The 20,591-nt window shown below is 44.4% G+C and overlaps 1 protein-coding gene across 11 annotated transcripts in view; it reads right to left on the bottom strand.

Moving 5' to 3' along the window:
• HMBOX1 (homeobox containing 1) overlaps positions 1-20,591 on the bottom strand; it is a 394,167-nt gene that overhangs the window by 114,410 nt on the left and 259,166 nt on the right. For all 11 annotated transcript variants that reach the window (XM_069233792.1, XM_069233788.1, XM_069233791.1 and 8 more), the window contains one exon: positions 20,004-20,157. In XM_069233792.1, the coding sequence (XP_069089893.1) occupies positions 20,004-20,157 (154 nt within the window). The remainder of the gene's footprint in view (positions 1-20,003; positions 20,158-20,591) is intronic.

Below are 20,591 nucleotides of genomic sequence, written 5' to 3'. Positions count from 1 at the left end.
GTGCCAGTGTCCCTTCTGATCGGAGTATTGTTGGTACCTTAGTATAGCAACTTAATCAGAACTGTTTTTCCATCCCACAGTTCTGAAACAGTGCTGTCTTCACTCAGGAATGATCTTCATTTACTAAGGGATTATGGTAAGCCTTGTCCCTACTGGATCTCTCCTTGGCCTTGAAGTCCATCTCACATGCCCCTTTGCTTACCCGAGAGGCTGAAGTTGGGATCCAGGGGCATGCCTATTGTGAATCAATTCTCATCTCACAAACCACAGCCACAGAGTTATTACGTCTCTGTTTCTGTCTAGTTTCAAAGCAATTCCACAATGTTTTTGGCAGTGATCTTCATTAAGCCCTACAATCTCCAATTTATATACCTGTCCCCCTGTGGGGCCTCATTCGCTTATTTGGTTTACAGCCAATGAGCTATGCCTATGACACACAAATCATGTTCTCCAAGTAAAAAACACGAAGAATGGTTGAAATACAAATCGTGCACAATGTGAGGACATGTGAGATTTGATAGAAAATCTGCCCTCATAATATCTTAAAAGGGAATAATAAATTGTTATTCAATATCAGATAACTGGCAATAATATGGCCATTAATTAGCTTAGATGAAGATGAAACGTCAGCCATTAAGTGTGACTGCCTACATTCTACCATTCATACCGCAAGTCGTGATGCAAGCTTGATCAAACTGCTTTGCCAAAGAAATGGATTAGCTCCTAAGCAACATTAAGAAGGTGTAGCCACAGGAGTTCATATAAGAAGGGTAGAGGAGGCGCTCTGATGCCACAATGACGGAGGCCGTTTCCAATGCCAGTTACAGTTATAAGCAAAAGCCACAATGGTCAACAAGTCCAACAAAATATAATGCCGGCCTGAAGACAGAAACATTAATTTGCCCATATCACCCTCTCCCATCCGCACACAGACCTGCAGTCAGACACCAAGGTCCTTCCAAAGCCTCTAGGCGGCAATAACGTCAGAAAGATGGGTCAGAACTAGAAAGATTAATATGTCCAAAGGACATGAAACCACTGATAATGAAAGGAAACTTCATGACAAAAAGAATGCGAGGGACACATCTGCTTCTACTGATGTTTTGGAGGCAGTACAGACTTTACAATAGGTCACACACATTATTAACTCACAGCAGTGTGAGATACTATTTAGTCAGCACCCATAGATTTACAAAATGTCTGCCTGGTGGCTGCTCATATCTTTATGTCCTATGGATGCTAAGGGGATGCACAGATCACTTGATGCTAAACTGGTAGTGCGGTGATATAGAGGCATGATGTTGGATGCACCTTTCCATTGAAGTATTTGGTACCCCAGACGAGATCTTTCTGAAACAGGGACTTATAGTTATTTGCTTGACATTGGAATAACATGCGGTGCTTAAATGAAAAAAAAACACAGGACTTGCTATGAAGTAGCCATTCTACAGGAGGACAGAGCATGAGTGATTATTATTACACAGCAATTAAACAGATAAAGATGCACTATTAGGCATTATATAGCGAACAGGTAATTAATATGGCTATTATGAGCTAGAGGATCTGGGTGCAGCTGTTTTCATTGGGCCTCCGTCATGTTCAGGGCCTGCTTTGTCCAATCTAGAATGGAATTTTCCTCTGAACTCTGCACATGAGCACAATGACCTTGTGGATCCTTGATAGGAATTGCAGATGGTGGCGGGAATTCTGAATTCAGTGCAGAGGAAGCACAAGCTTCAGGACCACTTCAAATGACCCCTCACCACCCACCTACCCAGAAGCCTCTAGAAGCGTCATATTGGGGTTAGTCCCATGTTCAAAGACACAGATAGGAGAACCGGGATGTATTTCCAAGTATGCAGACATTGTGACGAGCCATGCAATCATACAGAAAGCCCAACTGTCAAACGCAACAAGTAGGAAAGGAAAGGAACAAAAAACACCGTGCGAAGAATTACCAAAGGAAAAAGAAAGAAAATGAAAATTCTCAAAATTCCTGGGGTGTTCTGAAAATAGCATAACATGTTGAAAAATACCGAACCTCCGACAAAAAAAGCTAAGCAAATAATCAGTTAGCAATCTATTCGTTATTAATGATCTTGTCACACACTCAGGCAGAATTAACTTAGAATCAACTAATTAGACGATAATCAGGTACGCAAAATCAGAAATAATTAATTAATCAAGCAATAAGCGTGGCAAAACTAAATTTGCCCTGAATGGTACATATAATCAGGAAAACCAATGACTGTGCAATAAATGCAAAATGTTTAAAAGCAAGTGACTAAAATATTAAAAAGGAAATAATGTTTATTTTAGCTTTTGAAATCTAGGCTAAAAACATATGGAGCGTTTTGAAAACCACTTGTGAGGTCAGGAAAGTGTGATCATGATTCATGACGAAGGATCCATTCCTGTTTTTGTAAGTGAAAGGGACTCACTGATGACTGTTTTAGCTTCTGGAAAACATATTTTAAACCTACCAGCAGAATGGGTTACAACAGATGGCAAAGATGAATTTCATCTCTAATGTGAAGATTTTAGTAAAACAAACCAGTCATCAAAAATCTCATTGAAAAAGCAATCTTTGGATGGAGTTATTGGTTGAGCAGAAAGATATTCTAACTATGGTCATGGACATCAAATGCAGCTGCAGAAAGGCACAATGTCACTTCACTCTGCATCATCAAGCTAGAGTTTAGAGCTTTGATTGAATATTATAGTGGATTATTATTAGGGGTGTCTGACTACCTGCCTCGAGGAACAATCACAGTCCTTGTCAGCGACACTAAATTAACCTGAGCTCAACCCCGTGGTAGCTAAGGCACAGAGCAGACAGGCTTAACTTAGAGCAGTGTATAAAGTATTTTTTTATACTGTACAAAAACAGTTATACAGTCCACATACAAAACAATAACAATCACAAACCAAGAAAGCAGAAATATGTATCTATAAAGTTTTAAGTGGGAATAGAGCCAAGAAACTTAAAGTGCCAATGATAGTCAATAATTGAGGTAGACAGGACATGGACGCAAATTGATACTGACTGTGATAGAGTGCAGGTCAGATACACCAACCAGTTTTATCCTGGTCAAAGAATTACCTTCTGGCTTTAGTCCGTTATGTCCCAATAGACAATAGGAGCACAAAAGTCACCCAGGACACCAGGGAAGGCTCTTTGAGACTCACAGGGTGTCAAGACAGAGGCCAAACAGCAGGGTCCAGTTGCCAATGGTCACCTAGGCAGCTGTGGAAAAAGGACGCTTTATCAGGAGGTCAGCCTTGTGACCCTTGGAGTGCATTTTTTTGTCCTTGGTACAAAAGCAAACAGGTCCAGTCCTACAGGGCTCATCTCAGGTCCCATACAGCAGGTTCCAATTTTTCTCAGGTCCAGGAGTGTTCTGAAGTGGGTGCCTGGAGGTGCACCATTTAGCTAGTGGGAATGAATACCTCCTCTACATGCCCGAGCCGGGAGGATGGTTTTGGGTGTGGGGGGGGGAGAGGGGTGTGGGGCTTTTTTTTTCCTCCTATGGTAATCCTAATGCCCTACCACATCTACACTGAAACTCAGCTTGGGATAGCCCCTTTTGCCCACAATAAATCCCTCTAGATGCTAGTCTTTGCCCCATTGGTAGCAGATCTCGAGTCACTTAAACGATTTCTGCCAAGGTGCAAGGTGACAGCCTTTCAAGAGTCTGACAAATCTTGATGGTGCAAGGTGACGCTATCCCTTTTGGGCGCCGCCACTATTTGTCAACTGGTGTGTGTGTAGCAAAAAGACACCCACAGTGCCCTGTCTCCTAAACTTCGCTCCCACGGAGGTATGTCGCAGGGAAGACGCGCTGCAGCCCATGGGATGGTGAACTGCTCCTACCAGTGCTCCACCCTGCACTAATATCAGAGCGAGCGTCCTGTGAATAATATCCATGTTGGAATCTGGTGATGGCTTTTAGGGGGATAGAGCCGAGAAACTACCATTAAAATGTTTACATATCTGCAAAGCATTTTTAAATCCATTGATGAGTAGAAGACTGAGCTTCTGGGCATGCGGAAGAAAAGTAGAACCCTGCGGTGGAATCGGCAAACCTTCTCCGCCACCTCAGCTAACAACCTGGTAATGCCTCCATAGGGATGAATTCCAGTGGCAGACCAGATAACTAGTCCAACAATATCTGTTTTCATGGGGACGAACACCCCAGAAAATCCCCTTCCTTAAGAAAACTATGCAAGCTAATCATAGCGTAACTGTTGAGAAACCTTAAGAAATGCGACAACATATGCATTAACCTGATGCTGTCAAACCCAGAAGGAGCGATGTCAAAATGCGCATGCTGGGATGTGCAATCCACCAATGCCCAACTGTACTGATCAGTGAACTTTTTAAGCAAACCCACTTAGAGAAAGCACGGAGAGTGAAGGGGGGTAAATAACAAAGAATAGAGGGGAAGAGACTCTGCACCGGACTATTGCTTCTGAAGCTGCCTCCGAAAGTCTGGTCGCTGAGGTGTCTGGTCTCTGTGAATTAGTCTTATTCCAATTAACCTGTGACCAGAGGAACTACCTATTGAAAAGAAACAGCTAGCTTTAAGTAGGATCTGAACCTTACAAGTGAATATCGTTTTGTTAGTTTGTCTTATGAGGAATGTTGTAAATTGTACCTGCCAGTATAAGCTTGTTAGCTCAATCTTGGTCCAGAGAATGTCAGTTACCCACTTCCCATTTAGCTACCAGAGAAGAAATCCAAGTACTTCCATGGGCCTTGGTTTCATCACTAGGCTCAGTCTCTTGGCCGATGAAAGGTTACTTAGGGTAATCTTCGTTATCAGCGTAGGGTTACCGTTTTGAAAGGTATACTGAGTTGACTCTTACACAAACTATTTGTATATTCCACTCTTAAATACATGCATGCTTTGATGTCCTGTACTACTTGGTTCATTCTCTTTTGTGCAGCTACTGACGTTGCAAGTCTTTTATTAGAAGTCACTTCTTTATTTGCATGCCGTGAATACGTGTATGTGCGTTAGCAAGTAACTTATACTTAGCTGACTTTGTCTTTTATCTTTTTTAGGTTTGGAAATTACAGGGCGGATTTGGAAGATGGAAGAACATCTGAGAAGAGGAGGGTCAGGAAGTTGTGGTGTGGGCCTCTGAAACCCGGGAACTGCTGCCACTGGTAAATTCTTCAGGGGCTCATGGCTGTGCTTGCCGAACTTGCGACTGCCGAGCAAGGTGTGGTCTTCCATAAACACTGGTGCAAAATGGCCGCCAAGATTACATAATCTCACAGGACCTTCAGGTGAGTAACAAAAAAGTTCCAACCATAGCAACACTTATGAAGATAAGGGTTGTATTGAAACATCTTCTGTAGTGTCACTGCTCCAAATAATGCACCCAAGCATTGGTCTAACGTGGATATGTGTTTTATTGCAAAATGTCTATTGTAGAATGACTGCTCCAACTAATGTGTCCCTATATTGTTCAATCAGCTGTGTGTCACCTTATGTGCCCGGAAATCAGCTGTGTGCTTTGGTGTTTGTCCATACCCAAACTGCCTGGATCCAAATAAGGCCTACAAAAGCTGAGGGAGTGAACCAGGGGTACCCAGTGACTCTAATTCTGTTGGAGGGAGCTTCGGTCATGACAGTAATAATCCTGGTGAACCCATCGCACAACTACTGCTTTTAGAACCATAAATAAAGCAGAACTATAAAGCCTCACATCGGGACAACAGCTCAGCAACAGCCACCATCAGTAATGTACTGGTGATGCCCACTTAATATTGGATAGACAGCAAAGACACTGATGATCTTATCAATAATCTAAGTAGGAATACTACCACTTTGATGTAAAGCCTCCAAATCTTATCACACAATCCCACCAATTGTTGTTGGATAAATAAAGCGCTTCTTCCCACACCTGTTACAAGTCCTGCTTAAGCCTCTTAAGAAACAAACCCAAAAAGGTCACAGGATTCTTTTAAACTACCAAATCATCTACCAAAGAAAACATCCCACTGTCGTCGGTAGGTCCCAATGAAGAATCCTCCACCACATCATTAATGAAAGCGGAACTCCTGACAAGCCTACAAAGTTTAAAATCCGAACTTCAAGGGGAACTAAAAGCAGAGATTCTCCAGGAACTACATACTCTTCGGTCCGATCTGGGACAATAAAATGCAGCTCTAAGTTCAGGTGTTGATTCGGAGGGATCCAGGGCGGTGGAAGTGTAAAGCTATACAGAATCTCTAAAAGATAACACTTCACCTGTCATGGACAACTGATTTGCCTTACGTGCTCAAAATGAAGTGAACAGAAAATCGATCAAGATGGGACAACATTAGAGAAGGTACAGATGTTGAACATGTCATTGTAAACCTTAAATCTCTTTGCTACACTCTCTGGAGATGCCCCTCTAAGATCATCCTGGATGAAATCCAGAGAGTGGGCCCATGTAGACCAGAGAACTTGAGTAGACCTCGACAGACTTTTGCTAAATTTCACAACTATTGCTGCAAGGAGGTCTCACAAGATGCAAGATTAACTGATCAGATACAACACAGCGGATATACGTGCTCCATATTTCAAGATATCGCAATTCTTAAGAGACAACAGTTCCTCCCCATTACAAAGCATTAGCAGTGAAACAAAATCAAATACTGAGGGTTTTATTCAATTGGCATTGCTTTTAACCCCATGTCAAATGTGTGCAATTTCCCAATTATCATCAGCAGCACAAATCTTGGGGCTTACGAGGGAAGACCCTGAAACAGACCAATGCCATTCACCTCTATCACAGTTGGGAGGAGTCTTACAAACTACAGAATCATAGCATCTATGAGGACCATAGCACTACAGAGGAGCAAAACACAAAAGAAGCCTACTAGCACCTTCTACCCAGAGACCAAACAGTGTTACTTGACAGACATGGATACCACAACTAACAATACAGGAAGTGCAGAATTATTAGGCAAGTTGTATTTTTGAGGATTAATTTTATTATTGAACAACAACCATGTTCTCAATGAACCCAAAAAACTCATTAATATCAAAGCTGAATATTTTTGGAAGTAGTTTTTAGTTTGTTTTTAGTTTTAGCTATGTTAGGGGGATATCTGTGTGTGCAGGTGACTATTACTGTGCATAATTATTAGGCAACTTAACAACAAAAAATATATACCCATTTCAATTATTTATTATTACCAGTGAAACCAATATAACATCTCAACATTCACAAATATACATTTCTGACATTCAAAAACAAAACAAAAACAAATCAGTGACCAATATAGCCACCTTTCTTTGCAAGGACACTCAAAAGCCTGCCATCCATGGATTCTGTCAGTGTTTTGATCTGTTCACCATCAACATTGCGTGCAGCAGCAACCACAGCCTCCCAGACACTGTTCAGAGAGGTGTACTGTTTTCCCTCCTTGTAAATCTCACATTTGATGATGGACCACAGGTTCTCAATGGGGTTCAGATCAGGTGAACAAGGAGGCCATGTCATTAGATTTCCTTCTTTTATACCCTTTCTTGCCAGGCACGCTGTGGAGTACTTGGACGCGTGTGATGGAGCATTGTCCTGCATGAAAATCATGTTTTTCTTGAAGGATGCAGACTTCTTCCTGTACCACTGCTTGAAGAAGGTGTCTTCCAGGAACTGGCAGTAGGACTGGGAGTTGAGCTTGACTCCATCCTCAACCCGAAAAGGCCCCACAAGCTCATCTTTGATGATACCAGCCCAAACCAGTACTCCACCTCCACCTTGCTGGCGTCTGAGTCGGACTGGAGCTCTCTGCCCTTTACCAATCCAGCCACGGGCCCATCCATCTGGCCCATCAAGACTCGCTCTCATTTCATCAGTCCATAAAACCTTAGAAAAATCAGTCTTGAGATATTTCTTGGCCCAGTCTTGACGTTTCAGCTTGTGTGTCTTGTTCAGTGGTGGTCGTCTTTCAGCCTTTCTTACCTTGGCCATGTCTCTGAGTATTGCACACCTTGTGCTTTTGGGCACTCCAGTGATGTTTCAGCTCTGAAATATGGCCAAACTGGTGGCAAGTGGCATCGTGGCAGCTGCACGCTTGACTTTTCTCAGTTCATGGGCAGTTATTTTGCGCCTTGGTTTTTCCACACGCTTCTTGCGACCCTGTTGACTATTTTGAATGAAACGCTTGATTGTTCGATGATCACGCTTCAGAAGCTTTGCAATTTTAAGAGTGCTGCATCCCTCTGCAAGATATCTCACTATTTTTGACTTTTCTGAGCCTGTCAAGTCCTTCTTTTGACCCATTTTGCCAAAGGAAAGGAAGTTGCCTAATAATTATGCACACCTGATATAGGGTGTTGATGTCATTAGACCACACCCCTTCTCATTACAGAGATGCACATCACCTAATATGCTTAATTGGTAGTAGGCTTTCGAGCCTATACAGCTTGGAGTAAGACAACATGCATAAAGAGGATGATGTGGTCAAAATACTCATTTGCCTAATAATTCTGCACTCCCTGTAGTGACAACCAAAAACATATTATATTGGACACTGTGGCCTCCTACTTTGGAATATGAAGCAGTCTGTTGAAACATTAACTATTTAACCTGAACACATCCCAAACGCGGAGTACTGCTACGTCCTATGTAACACCTATGGCACCTGCACCACCCCTTGGAGTGGGGGAGACAAATCCTCTCTCCAGCACGAAAGAACTCAGTTTTTAATTTATTTAAATTTTACAATGCTCTATGTTGGGAGCAGGGAAGCAGGAGTTAGAAGCAGTGGAAAAATGAAGGACACCAGACATATTTTGATTGTGTCATCCCTACTTTTCGTCCACCCTTACAGAATATCACAACAGCCAGAAAAATCACAAGAAGGATTCTATGTGAATACAAACATTTAAAAATATTTTTTATGGTTAAAATGCCCTCTTTAAATGTTAAAGGGGTTAACGCAGCACCCCCTCTGGCTGATTTAGGCCCCGGTGACCGCTACCCCCAGGGCCCAGTTGTAACAACTAAAGGAGGGGGGGTTGCACAGCCCCCCTCACCAGGCCGTTTTTGACCCTGGGGACTGCAACCCCTCTGGTGCCCAGCTGTGCCAAAAAATGAGAGGGGTCCACAGGGCCTCCCTCTTCCTGGAGCCATAAGTGGCCCTGGAGACCCCATCCACCAGGGCCTGCTCCAGCTTTGTTCTGTGGTGCACACCACCAGGATGTGGCGGTTTCCCAGGAAACCTGTGTTAGCTCTCACTTAGTGGAAGCAATTTTAAAGGTCCCACCAAGCAAGAGCAAACACTAAGTCCACTCCCAGGGGCGGGAGTAGGAAAAATTCTCCCGCCTCTTTGCAGCAGACTTTTCATGTTCCCTAGCTGCTCTGAAGCAGACAGGGAAATAGATTAAAAAATTTCTTCCGCCTGCAGCATCCTGTTTTCCTGCTCTCTGCGGGCGGCAGGAATGTTGGCTCCAACAGAGGCGAGGAGCTGGCTGGGGCCACAACAGCACTGGAGCTCCCCCCACGGCTCCCAACAAAGAGGAGGTGGGTGCTTGGGTAGCTCCAGGGGACCCACACTATACTGGCCAGGCCCAGGGGGATTTGGGTCCCGGGGCCAATATTGGCCCAGTGCCCCCCCTCCGCATTCTTAATGTGGCCAGGCTCCACAAGATGGAATCTCTGGGGTAGAAACTGTCACCCCCCCCAATAATTAATTTAATTGGCCCCGGGGGTACGGGGTCCCCAGGGCAAATATTGGCCTAGTGAGTGGTTCTGTGTGCTCCTTCCCCCTTGTTAATATGGTCGGGCCCAAATGAGATGGGGTTCCCAGTGCCAGAAATCGGCCTGGGGAGGGGGGGCTTTGGGCCCCTCTGCCCCATTAATTAACCAAAGGGCCCAGGGGGATTGGGCAGCCCGGGGCCGAATATGGCCTGGGGATGGAGGCTACTTAACCTCTCTCCCACTCCCCCCAAATAAATGTGAGGGCCCAATGGGATTGGGCTCCCAGGACCGAAATCGGCCCAGGGAGGGGGGCTGCGTGCCTCTGGCCAACCCTTGCCGTGCACAGACAAGGGCCATGTGTGGTTGCCTGTATATGGGAAGTTGGCCACAGACCAGGCCCTGCGGTCATGCCCTCGCTGTGCAAGGAGTGGGGTTCACTGTATTGCCTAGTTGTGCATGGAAAGTTTCAGAGTGATCTGTTAAGTGGAGGCAGAGAAAAGGGGGGAATGGGGGTGTTGGGGAGAGTCCTAAAACGCTTTCTCCCCATTCTATGTCTATGGGGATTTTGCAATCTTTAGACACGGTTATACCCCCGAACCGCTGAACAGAGCAACACCAAATTTGTCAGGAAGCTAGATCTTGGTCCAGAGATCGTGCTTTTTATGCTCTGGTATAAATCTGTTCAGTAGTTTCAGAGTTATTAAAGGAAACACATATAGATATTTAGGGATGCAGATCCTTAGCAGATCCGCGCGGGTACCCACAGGGGATCCACAGGTACCTGCGGATCCAAAGCCCAATGGGGGAGGGACCTCAAACACTGTAGCAAGATGGCTATCTACGTAGTGTGCCAATCCTTGTTGGCTTACAGGGCTTAAATTAATAACTCCAAAGGCTCTTTTCGTGGTAGTGTTGGCAAGCAGTTTAGGCTTATCAGAGCATAGTGTTTGTTGAACACACAGAGTCAATGAATGAGACACACACTCAAGAAGAAACTCAAGACCAACTTAGAAAAATAGCAGAAATTTTTATATTAATTTAGACACCAAGATCTACACGATCAAGTAAGTACTTTTTGGGTTAGCGATTGTTAACATTACAGTAAATACAGCTGTTAAATCTGAGGCATGAGTCTCGAAAGTGGTAATGTTGTCCTATGGGGAATAAATACACTGCACAAGGTCACTTGCAAACTACTTACAGGACTGTTCTTCTGGACTTAAGCTAAGTAGTAGCCAAGGACTTTAGAACCACCAGCCGTTTCGGGTTACCTTCCCTGGGATGTCCGTGCACAGAGGTGCTCCTAGTGGTGGTAGCATTAGATGCTACGTGTGGAAGCCAAAGGGAGCAGTACCTGTAAGAAAAAAGCTGCAAGTGGGAACTGGGTGACCAGTTTGGCTGAACCTAAAGGAGGGCTCTGTTTTGAGGGTCTCAGCTCCACAGAGACTTTGTTGGTTTCAATGACCCAGGCTGGGGGGCTCGGGTGCATAGGTGTTTCGTCCGGCAGGTCAGTGAGTTATAGGCTCTCACAGTTCTTGGGTCACCTGAAGAAGAGGGGAAAGAAACACAGCAGAATGACTTCTGGCGTGCAGGTACGTTTTAGTGGTTGGGGTGTTCCAGCTTAACACAAAAAAGCCTTGGTGCTTGCAACTTGCGTCGGTACCCTGGGAATTGATGTAGGGAGGCTACGGGCAGGCTCAGCTTCTTGAAGACTGGATGGATCGATGGGGCTGCAATCCTGGACACTCTGGATCCTCCTCCTGGCAAGATACTTCCTCGGTGGACCCGATGGTCAGCAAAACGAGGGACCGGGCAGTCGAGGTTAGTGTCTGCTGAAGCAGAGAAGTGGCTCCTCCACTCCAAGGGAGATGCTGGCTGGTTGGCAAAGTGCTAGTAGGCCTCTGAGGCTTTTGGAGGATGCACAGATAAAGAAAAGTTGCGTCTTTGCATTGTCAGGACTGGAACAGGTAGGCAAGTCCTCAGCTGGTACACAGTTCTTGCGCTGGTCGGCTCTACTTTGTTCTTCTTCTTCTTTAGTCAGTTGAATCAGAGTTCCTGGTGTCAGGGGGCCACCTAAATAATGAATTTAGGGGAATTAAGGGGAGTGTAGGGTAGTAGCCAGTGGGCTACGTACTCCTGGGGTGACTACAACCCCTAGGTGACCACTTCCTGTGGGGAGTGGGCTTCACCCGGACCCAGAATTCCTAATTCCACCAAAACCAAGATGGTGGAACCCTTCCTTCATGGAGCACATCAGGCAGCTCACCTTAAGAGCGTGACTAGCCATGTGGTGAAACATGCCTACTTGCATAGCTAATTTCTCACCTGTCTTGGCGCCAAATGGGCCTCAGGGCAGGGGATGGCATTCCCTAGGTCTGGGAGAAGCCAGGTTCACATACCAAAGGGCGGCAAAGGCTTTGAAGCCACCAACCCAGATATGCTTATTTTCTAGCTATCCTGCAGGAGGAGGTGATAACTTCCTCCGGAGCAGGCATTGTTTCTGGCCTCTGAGACCATGGGCTCTCAGCTCCAAGGGGTCAGAAACTCATTTGTGGTGGCAGGCTGGTCGACACCAGTCAGCCAGCACACTAAAAGACTAGTAGGTTTCAGGGGACACCTCTAAGGTGCCCTCTAGGTGCATGTCCCAATAAATCCAATACTGGCATCAGGATGGATTTATTAAGACGAGATGTTTGATACCAAAGACCATATGTTTCAATGAAGCCATTATGTAGCTGGGTAACTAGTAATGACCAGTGCCCAGTACATACCTTAAGATGGCTTCCCTGTTCACTTGCAATGTCTAGTAATAGAACTAGACATTACAGGGGCACATCTGCTCCTGCAGATATGTCCCCACATAAAATATAATGCACCCTGCCTTAGGGTTCTAAGGGCTGCTGAAGGGGTGAGTTACATATATTCTATGCAGTGATTTTGGCATGGCACACAGTGAGTGTGCCATGTGGTGTATTCACTCACGGTTTGCACCATCACGCAGTCTGCAGTGGCAGGGTATATGCAATTTGTAGGAGAGTCCTTTAGGGTGGCACAATACAAGTCTTTTAGGGACCCTCTCTAGTACCCATGCCCTACATATCAGGGGTACCATTTACTAGGGAATTAAAGGGGTGCTAAATGTGTACTAATTGGGTTACAATCAGGCCAATTTACCTTATTTTTAGGGAAAGAGCACTGTCATCTGGTTAACAGGGACCCAGTGGACATCAGTAACAGTGGCAAAAAGTAGGGGTGACCATGTCAAAAGGGGCACTTTCCGACACACACCGGCAGCGCACAGCCCAAGGTCGCGTGCTGCGTGGGGTTGGCCGCAGGACAGGAAGGGGGTAAGGGGGAATTTCTGTGTGTGTGCGCGCATTTTTTGCCAGTGTCAGAGGCCGTGTGCTGTCAATCAAACAGGGCCCTGCCATGCAGGAAGCATGAGCAGCAGAGGCCCAGGAGTTTGATGTGTGTGCGTGCTGATGCCAAAGCACCAGAAAAGCAGAGGATACAGATGAAGAAGAAGAAGAAAAAAGAAATGTACTGAATTCTTGGGGCAATGAAGGGATGGGAAGTGTGGAAGTGCCACGGAGATAGAGTGAAGAGAGAGACCGAAGAGAGAGCAAGAAATTATTATTCTGTGATATAACCATACTACACTCTGAGAAGGCTCATGAACCAGACGCTAAAACATTTTAGAAGGTCACAAGGGAAAGGTATATCTCTGTCAATTTTTTAAAAAGGCACCGCTCCACCTTGTGGGAATACATTATGCAGAAACATTTGATTGATAAGACCTAGTCCTGCTGTGCGGTAGACTTCATTAGTTATTCACAAGAGGAACTGTCTCTCGGCGAGGGCAAGCGACAGCAATTTGAAATCCAGCCATAACATTCTCAGCTCTGCCCCTTTTATGGCTTTTACCTTTGCAAGTTAGGCTTCTCCATTACGCAAACAGAGGGTACAGGCAGGGTAGATACACTATTACTGCAATCTATTCAGAAGTGTCAAACAGCATAGGCACTGCTAAAAAGTTACCCACCTTCCCCAAATGTGTTTGAACAGTTTCGATCAATACAAAAAACAAACCGCGCCAGAAGCCAACACTTGAAACTATATTGGCATATCTCATAAGCATGCAGAAGATACAATTTCAATAGGATGAAGATAAGGAGAAATGAGCACTCTTTAATGTGCCATATATGCTCTATGGTGCATGTTATAATAGACATTACACATAACCCAGAACATTTAGGCTTAGCAAGTGAATTCCTTGTGCAAACTGAATGATTTTTTAATAGGACGCATGATTTTGGACAGAAAGATTTACATTTATGTTACACAACATGCATACATCCATACTCCGCCTGGGACGACTTCTGGTGGCCAACATCGCTGGGTACCCTACCGACAATGACCGACCGCAACCTTGGCTTCATCCACGACTCATCACTCTCCATGTCAAAACAGGTCAACCCCATCTCCTCCTCCTGCTACGACACCCTCTGCATGCTCCGCAGGATCTACAAATGTATCCCGACCGAAACAAGAAGAACAGTGACACAGGCCCTCGTCAGCAGCAGGCTTGACTACGGCAACGTACTCTACGCAGGTATCCCAACCAAGCACCTGCAACGCCTCCAAAACGCCTCTGCCCGACTAATCCTCAACGTGCCCCGCCGCAACCACATCACCCCCCACCTAAGAAACCTTCACTGGCTCCCCGTCGACAAGAGGATCACCTTCAAGCTCCTCACCCACGCACACAAAGCACTCCACAACGCTGGGCCAGTATACCTGAACAACAGACTCAGCTTCTACACCCCCACCCGACAGCTCCGCTCCGCCAACCTCGCCGTCGCCGTCGTCCCTCGCATCCAACGAAAGTCCTCCGGCGGCAGATCCTTCTCCTACCTTGCCGCCAAGACCTGGAACACCCTCCCGACCAACCTAAGACAGATCCAAGACCTGCTCACCTTCAGAAGACACCTCAAGACCTGGCTCTTCGAGCAGTAGCAGCACCCACCTCCTCACCCCCCACCGCCTTGAGACCCTCGTGGGTAAGTAGTGCGCTTTACACATACAATGATTGATTGATTGATTGATACTCTTAAGACCAAACTGAAGATTAGCAGGTATGCCTCGTACATTCCTAGTCAATGCTGACTATCATGAAATGGTCTCAGTCCACTGACCTATCTCCAGTGACCAATGCCACCTTTGCAACAACCCTGTGAAGAACCTCCCCTTTCCAATGATACCCTTCACTAGTGGATCCCTGCTTGAGGACTGCTGTAGGAGGGCGATCCCCAAGCAGGGATCCACCCACTAGGCACCAGGGAGAGCCCCTTGGGTAAGGGCTTTTGCTACTTTATTTTTATGGCCCAAGACAGCCTCTCTGCGCCCCTGGGGGGCAGATGAAGACAATAGCCCCCAATCCGCCCTCCCCCCCTCCACAGGAGGGCAGAAAGTACACTAGGCACCGGGATTATTTTTCTTCCCTTAGAATAGGGGTGAGGCTGTCCACTATGGGCATGTCGATGCCCCACCCCTAAAAAATGCATACGGTCTTTCTGTCCCCCTTGTGGGGCAGATGTGGGCAATATCCCCCAATTTACCCCTCCCCCACCAGGGGATCAGAAAGCCTACTAGGAAGCAGGAATTATGTTTTTTTTAAAGAAAGTCTAAAAATGGGTACAGTCCTTCTGCCCCCTGGGGAGCAGATGGGGATTATTACCTCCCATCTCCCCCACCCCCAAGGGGCAGAAAGCCCTCTAGACACCAAGGAAGATTTTATTATTATTATTATTATTTTTTTAAAAGAGAGTTGGGGTCATGGCCAGAGCCCACTCCAAATAAATTAGGACAAAGTATTTCTGCCCCCCTGGGAGGCAAATGGGGTAATTACCCCCGATACAGCCCCCAAGGGGCAGACAGACCACTAGATGTCAGGAAATTGAAAAGAAATAGAGTTGTGGGGGCACCCACCACTATGGGAATGGTTTTGCCCCCACCACAACTGAAGGGGGCAACAGTCTTTCTGCCCCCCTGCGAACTAAAGCACCCCATCCCAATTCCAAGAAGAGGACATTTGTCTCTTGAGTGTTGATTTTACATATGGGCCAGGAGAGCTTGGCTAACTCCCAATATTGTCCCCACTTACAATGGTGAACTTCTGCTCTTTGTGGGCTTGTGTAGGCTGCCACCTGGAAAAACCTACCAGACCCAGACACGTCTGAAAATTAGACATTAGGGGGCTCCAGGGTGGTGTGCTTCACATGCACCCTGTACCATTTTCTTACCCACAATGACTTGCAAACTTCCAATTTTGCCTTAAGTCACGCATTTTCCCTACATTTCTGTAAAGGAAACTTCTAAAATCCGCAGGAACACACAAAATTCCTACCACCTAGCATTGCTCATGTGCTGATAAAAACTCTGCTCCGCTTGTGTGTCCTGCAGATTCCAGAAATTTCCATCACAGAAATGTAATGAAAATGTGTGATTTCAGGCAAAGTTTGAGGTTTGCAGGGCACTGTGGGTAAAAAAAAAACAACAACAAAAAAAACCTAATGAGATCCACACTAGTCAACTCCCTGGATTTCGTTAAGTGTCTGGTTTTCAAAAATTTACAGGTTGGCTAGGTTTCCCTAGGTGCCAGCTGACCTGGGGTCCAAAATCTAGAGCAACCCACATCAGAAAAAGAGGGTCAGTTTTCAGCGGAAAAATGCGCTGAGTCCATGTTGCATCTTGGGTCGTTCCCTGTTGCGGGCACTAAGCCTATCCACACAAGTGAGGTACCAGTTTTTAATCAGGAGGTTTTGGGGAATGCTGCATGGAAGGAAGTTTGTGGCTCCCCTCAGATTCCAGAACTTTCCATCACAGAAATGTGAGGGCACTGTTTTTATAGTCAATGTTTGAGGTTTACAGGGGATTCTGGGTAAAACAAATGTGGTGAGAGCAATGCAAGCCAACGCTGGATACCCCTAGGTGTCTATTTATCAAAAATGTACAGGTTGGCTAGCTTTCCCTAAGTGAAGGGTGAGCTAGGGTCCAAAATCTAGAGCTCCTAGTCATTTTCAATATTTCTTTCTTTCAACAGTTATTTCCTGGGGAAACCTTAAGGGATCTATGCATTTGACCCCTTGCTAAATTCAGAATTGTGTCTACTTTTCAGGAATCTATAGTTTTTAAGGCTCACCCATGAGTTTCACACTGGTTTCCACCACAAACTGGAAGCAGGTTGAGAGCACAAAAAATAGGGAAAATAGGCTATCTCTTAGAAAATCCTAAAACGGTGATACAAAATGTGTTTTTTTATTCAGCTCTGCATGTTCCTGAAAGCTGGGAAGATGGTGACTTGAGTACAGAAAACCATTTGTGGATGCCATTTTTAGGGAAAAAACAGACATTTTTACCTGAAGCACTTTTTCCCCTATTTTTCTAAAAAAAAAAGAAAAACATTGAAATGTTGCTTTATTTTGCCTATTTTCTCAGACCCCTCCAGGGGAATCCACAAACCCTGGGCACCTTTAGAATACCCAGGATGCTGAAAAAAGGAAACACATTTGGCATGGATAGCTTATGTGCACAAAAAGGTATGGATGACTAAGTGCAGAGTACCCCAAATAGCCAAAAAAGGGCTCAGCACTGGGTGGGGGAGGGCCTAACAGCGAAAGGGTTAAGATAAACAAAAACCTCATCTTAGTCTCAACCATAATGGTGTTTCAAATACGTTTGTCTTTCCAGTCTATCTCTTTAGAAAGTGTATTCCAAACTTTGGTCACTGAGTATGTTAAGCAAGATGATCAAACGCAATCCTATAATAATGCACACATACAAACCTACAACTTGTCGACTCTGACCCACACACGCTCAGAACAAAGGCTAAGGTGCTTCCCATCCCATTACAACCGACCCTATTGTGGCAATATTTCCCAGTGTACACTTCTTGCCTGGGATTGGGCTCTGATGTCCGGATGATTTCCATTAGCGAACAGAATACGAACGTAAGATAAATCTAACTCATCATGGGGACTTTACTGAGGGATTTCTTGCTTGTTGGATTTACTCCGATTACTGTTCGGACTTACTCAGATTACTGTTCGAACTGTACAGACAGCATGTGTCAAATTTGCACAACTTGTCAAACCCTAAATGTGAGAGGAGAGCTTTGCGAAAAATATCCATGTAATTATGACAATTGCACTTTGCTGATCTGTAAGCTGATCACCATAAATGGTTGTGACAACTGTTACAATTCAGAAGACTGTCTCATTTTGTACGATGAATACCCACCCATATATGGCCATTCAGATGCACTACTTCACGAGGTTTGCTAATGTTTGGAAGTGCTATCCCTCCATCAGAATGGTTCTATAGAGTGTTGGTACAGTAATTTTGGAGACATCATTCCATAGTAAAGATCTTACAAGGTCATCAGATCTCAACTCTGCTATAGTTTGTTCTGTAATATACAAAAGAATTTCAGGAATAAAAGGAAGAAGTGCTCAGTGGTGAAAAAAGCATTCCAGTGCAATATTTTTAACATCATAATCCTGCAGCATGGGGTCTGTATTATCATCATAAAATGTTACAGGGTCCAATGAGATCTAAACAGCAAATACCTGAAATGTGTGTGCTCAATTTTGAGGGAAATGGGCAACTCACATGCTCACTTCCACATTGAAAAGAAGAGTAAAGATTATGTCCAATTGACACTAAATAAAGTAAACCTTTCCTATACTTGAAATATTGATTTCAGACTATCTAGGGAGGTTTCCAGGGCACGAATATACATAGAAGGATTTCTGCATAAAAGGGAGATTTGCTCATCCGATCAGTAAGACCATTTCCAACCCTTCTTAGACAATCCATGTGTATACATTCAGATAAGGGGTCTTTACTTGCAAACAAATGGTGTGGACAAAGAAGGCAAAACTGTCTATTCTCTCTTCTTAAAGAGAACTTCTTCAATTGAGTACCACCGAACTCCCACTCTGGCCACTTGGGAGTCATACAGTCGTCTTACAAGGGACAAAAACTAGTGTACAAACTGTATGCTTTCCAATCTAAAAAACATGAAAGGCCATTCAGCTCAGTTGAATGCTTTGTCGGCATCCATGAATGCCAGTGCGAAAGGCTCATCTAACCATCTAGAAAGTTATATAATATTATGCAGACTCCACATGTTATGTCTGGATGATCTCAAGGACATAAATCCAGATTGACTGGATGCATTGATTTATTTATCAATTATTGGGGTCTGACAATTTACCAGGATTTTAGCTTGAGTTATTGCTTTGCCATTTAAAAAGAACATTGGCCGTAAATGAACATTTATCCTTTGTCCGTCCTTCTCCATCAATTAAGACTATAGATGCCTTTCTCGGGTATACTGGTAGACATGCCCTTCGTATGTAACTACAAATTCTGTACATTTATTATGGAAGCCTATTGGTAGGCCAATAGGTCCAGACTAATTCCCTGCCTGCAACTGTTTTAATGTGGTACTAACCCCACCCTAACGTATCCTCCTCCAATATCATCCTAAGATCAACTTTCAGTTTTTGGGTCTTACATTTAGAAACAAATGCAAGCAGATCTTCCCTATCAGAAGCTAATCAAGAGCTATAACATTTCTGAAAATACATGTCCAAGATGTCAGCAATAAGTCAGTTACCTGCTCACCTGTTTCATATCTAATCATGTGGCAATGCCTGCTGTCAATATCTTTTAAATATTTAAGGGTGTGTTCCCTTTGTTAAATCCAAGGCAACATTATGAAACAATTAAATCACTGATTATATGTTAAAGCCAGAGGACATAACTAGGATCCCCTCATCTACTCCAAGGCACTCCAAAATCTCCTTTCCTTTTATCTGCTACACCAGACAAAGCACAGGAAGTCCACAAACAGAGTTGACACAGTGGTGTGATCCTATTAAGCCCACAGCATATTCTGTTAGTATTTCATTGCTACTACTGAAGGAATGCACAGAATAAACACATTTCTAGGGATGAAAGAATTGCAATTAAATAAATGGAATATGGAAATATAATGTGAGAAAATATTTCCTTTGACACAGATTGATCTAGTGTTGATCTTTTTTGGAGGAGCAAATACACCTTGTGCTGCCATTACAGGGCATTACTACTGAAATAGTTTTCAAAATTTTGGTGACATTTGAAGGCTTTTAGGGTTTATAAAAATGTTATTTTGCAGTAAAATATATACAGATACGCATCATAAAGATCATGCAGACTACACATAGATTTTAACTGATGAGAGATACCTTTCCATTACAGCCAAGCACTCCTTTCTCCAGGTAAACCGACTGCCTCGCCGTAACCGGAAAGTGCCAGAGGTAGCAGTGACTGGAGGTGGTGTTTGCCTCCATTCAGGATCCTCTATTGGTATGGGGGCAGGCCGCATGCTTAGTGTAGCTCCTAAAAATAAAAATGAATAGTGACTTTCTGCCTGGTCTTCCCTTTTCTCTAATAATAGTAACAATAAATGACAAAGTGGCAATAAGATAACAAGCTGGTCTGTTGTCACTGGGGCAGCATGCTCTAAACCTTTTATTTAACAATTTACTGCATTAATGGAAGTATGCATCTTGATGCACTTAAAACAACCCAAATGGATTAAGATAAAGCACAATAGTTTGCAACTAGAAAGTCACTAACTAGAACCAGTAACCTGCTTACTGCATGCGAAAATATATGCGCGACAATGCTGTTAGGAGTATTTTAGTACAACCTCACTACTAGGAATCCACTACAGTACCCTGGTTTAGTTGCCACTATATATAAAATTATAATTACTGAGAATACCACTTCTGACAACACCATGAAGGAGATACGAGGATAATTTTAAGCGC

This window comes from Pleurodeles waltl, chromosome 5, assembly GCF_031143425.1.
Source record: "Pleurodeles waltl isolate 20211129_DDA chromosome 5, aPleWal1.hap1.20221129, whole genome shotgun sequence".
NCBI lineage: Eukaryota > Metazoa > Chordata > Amphibia > Caudata > Salamandridae > Pleurodeles > Pleurodeles waltl.
Note: the sequence above shows the minus strand (reverse complement) of the source record. Positions and strands in the feature narration are given on the sequence as shown.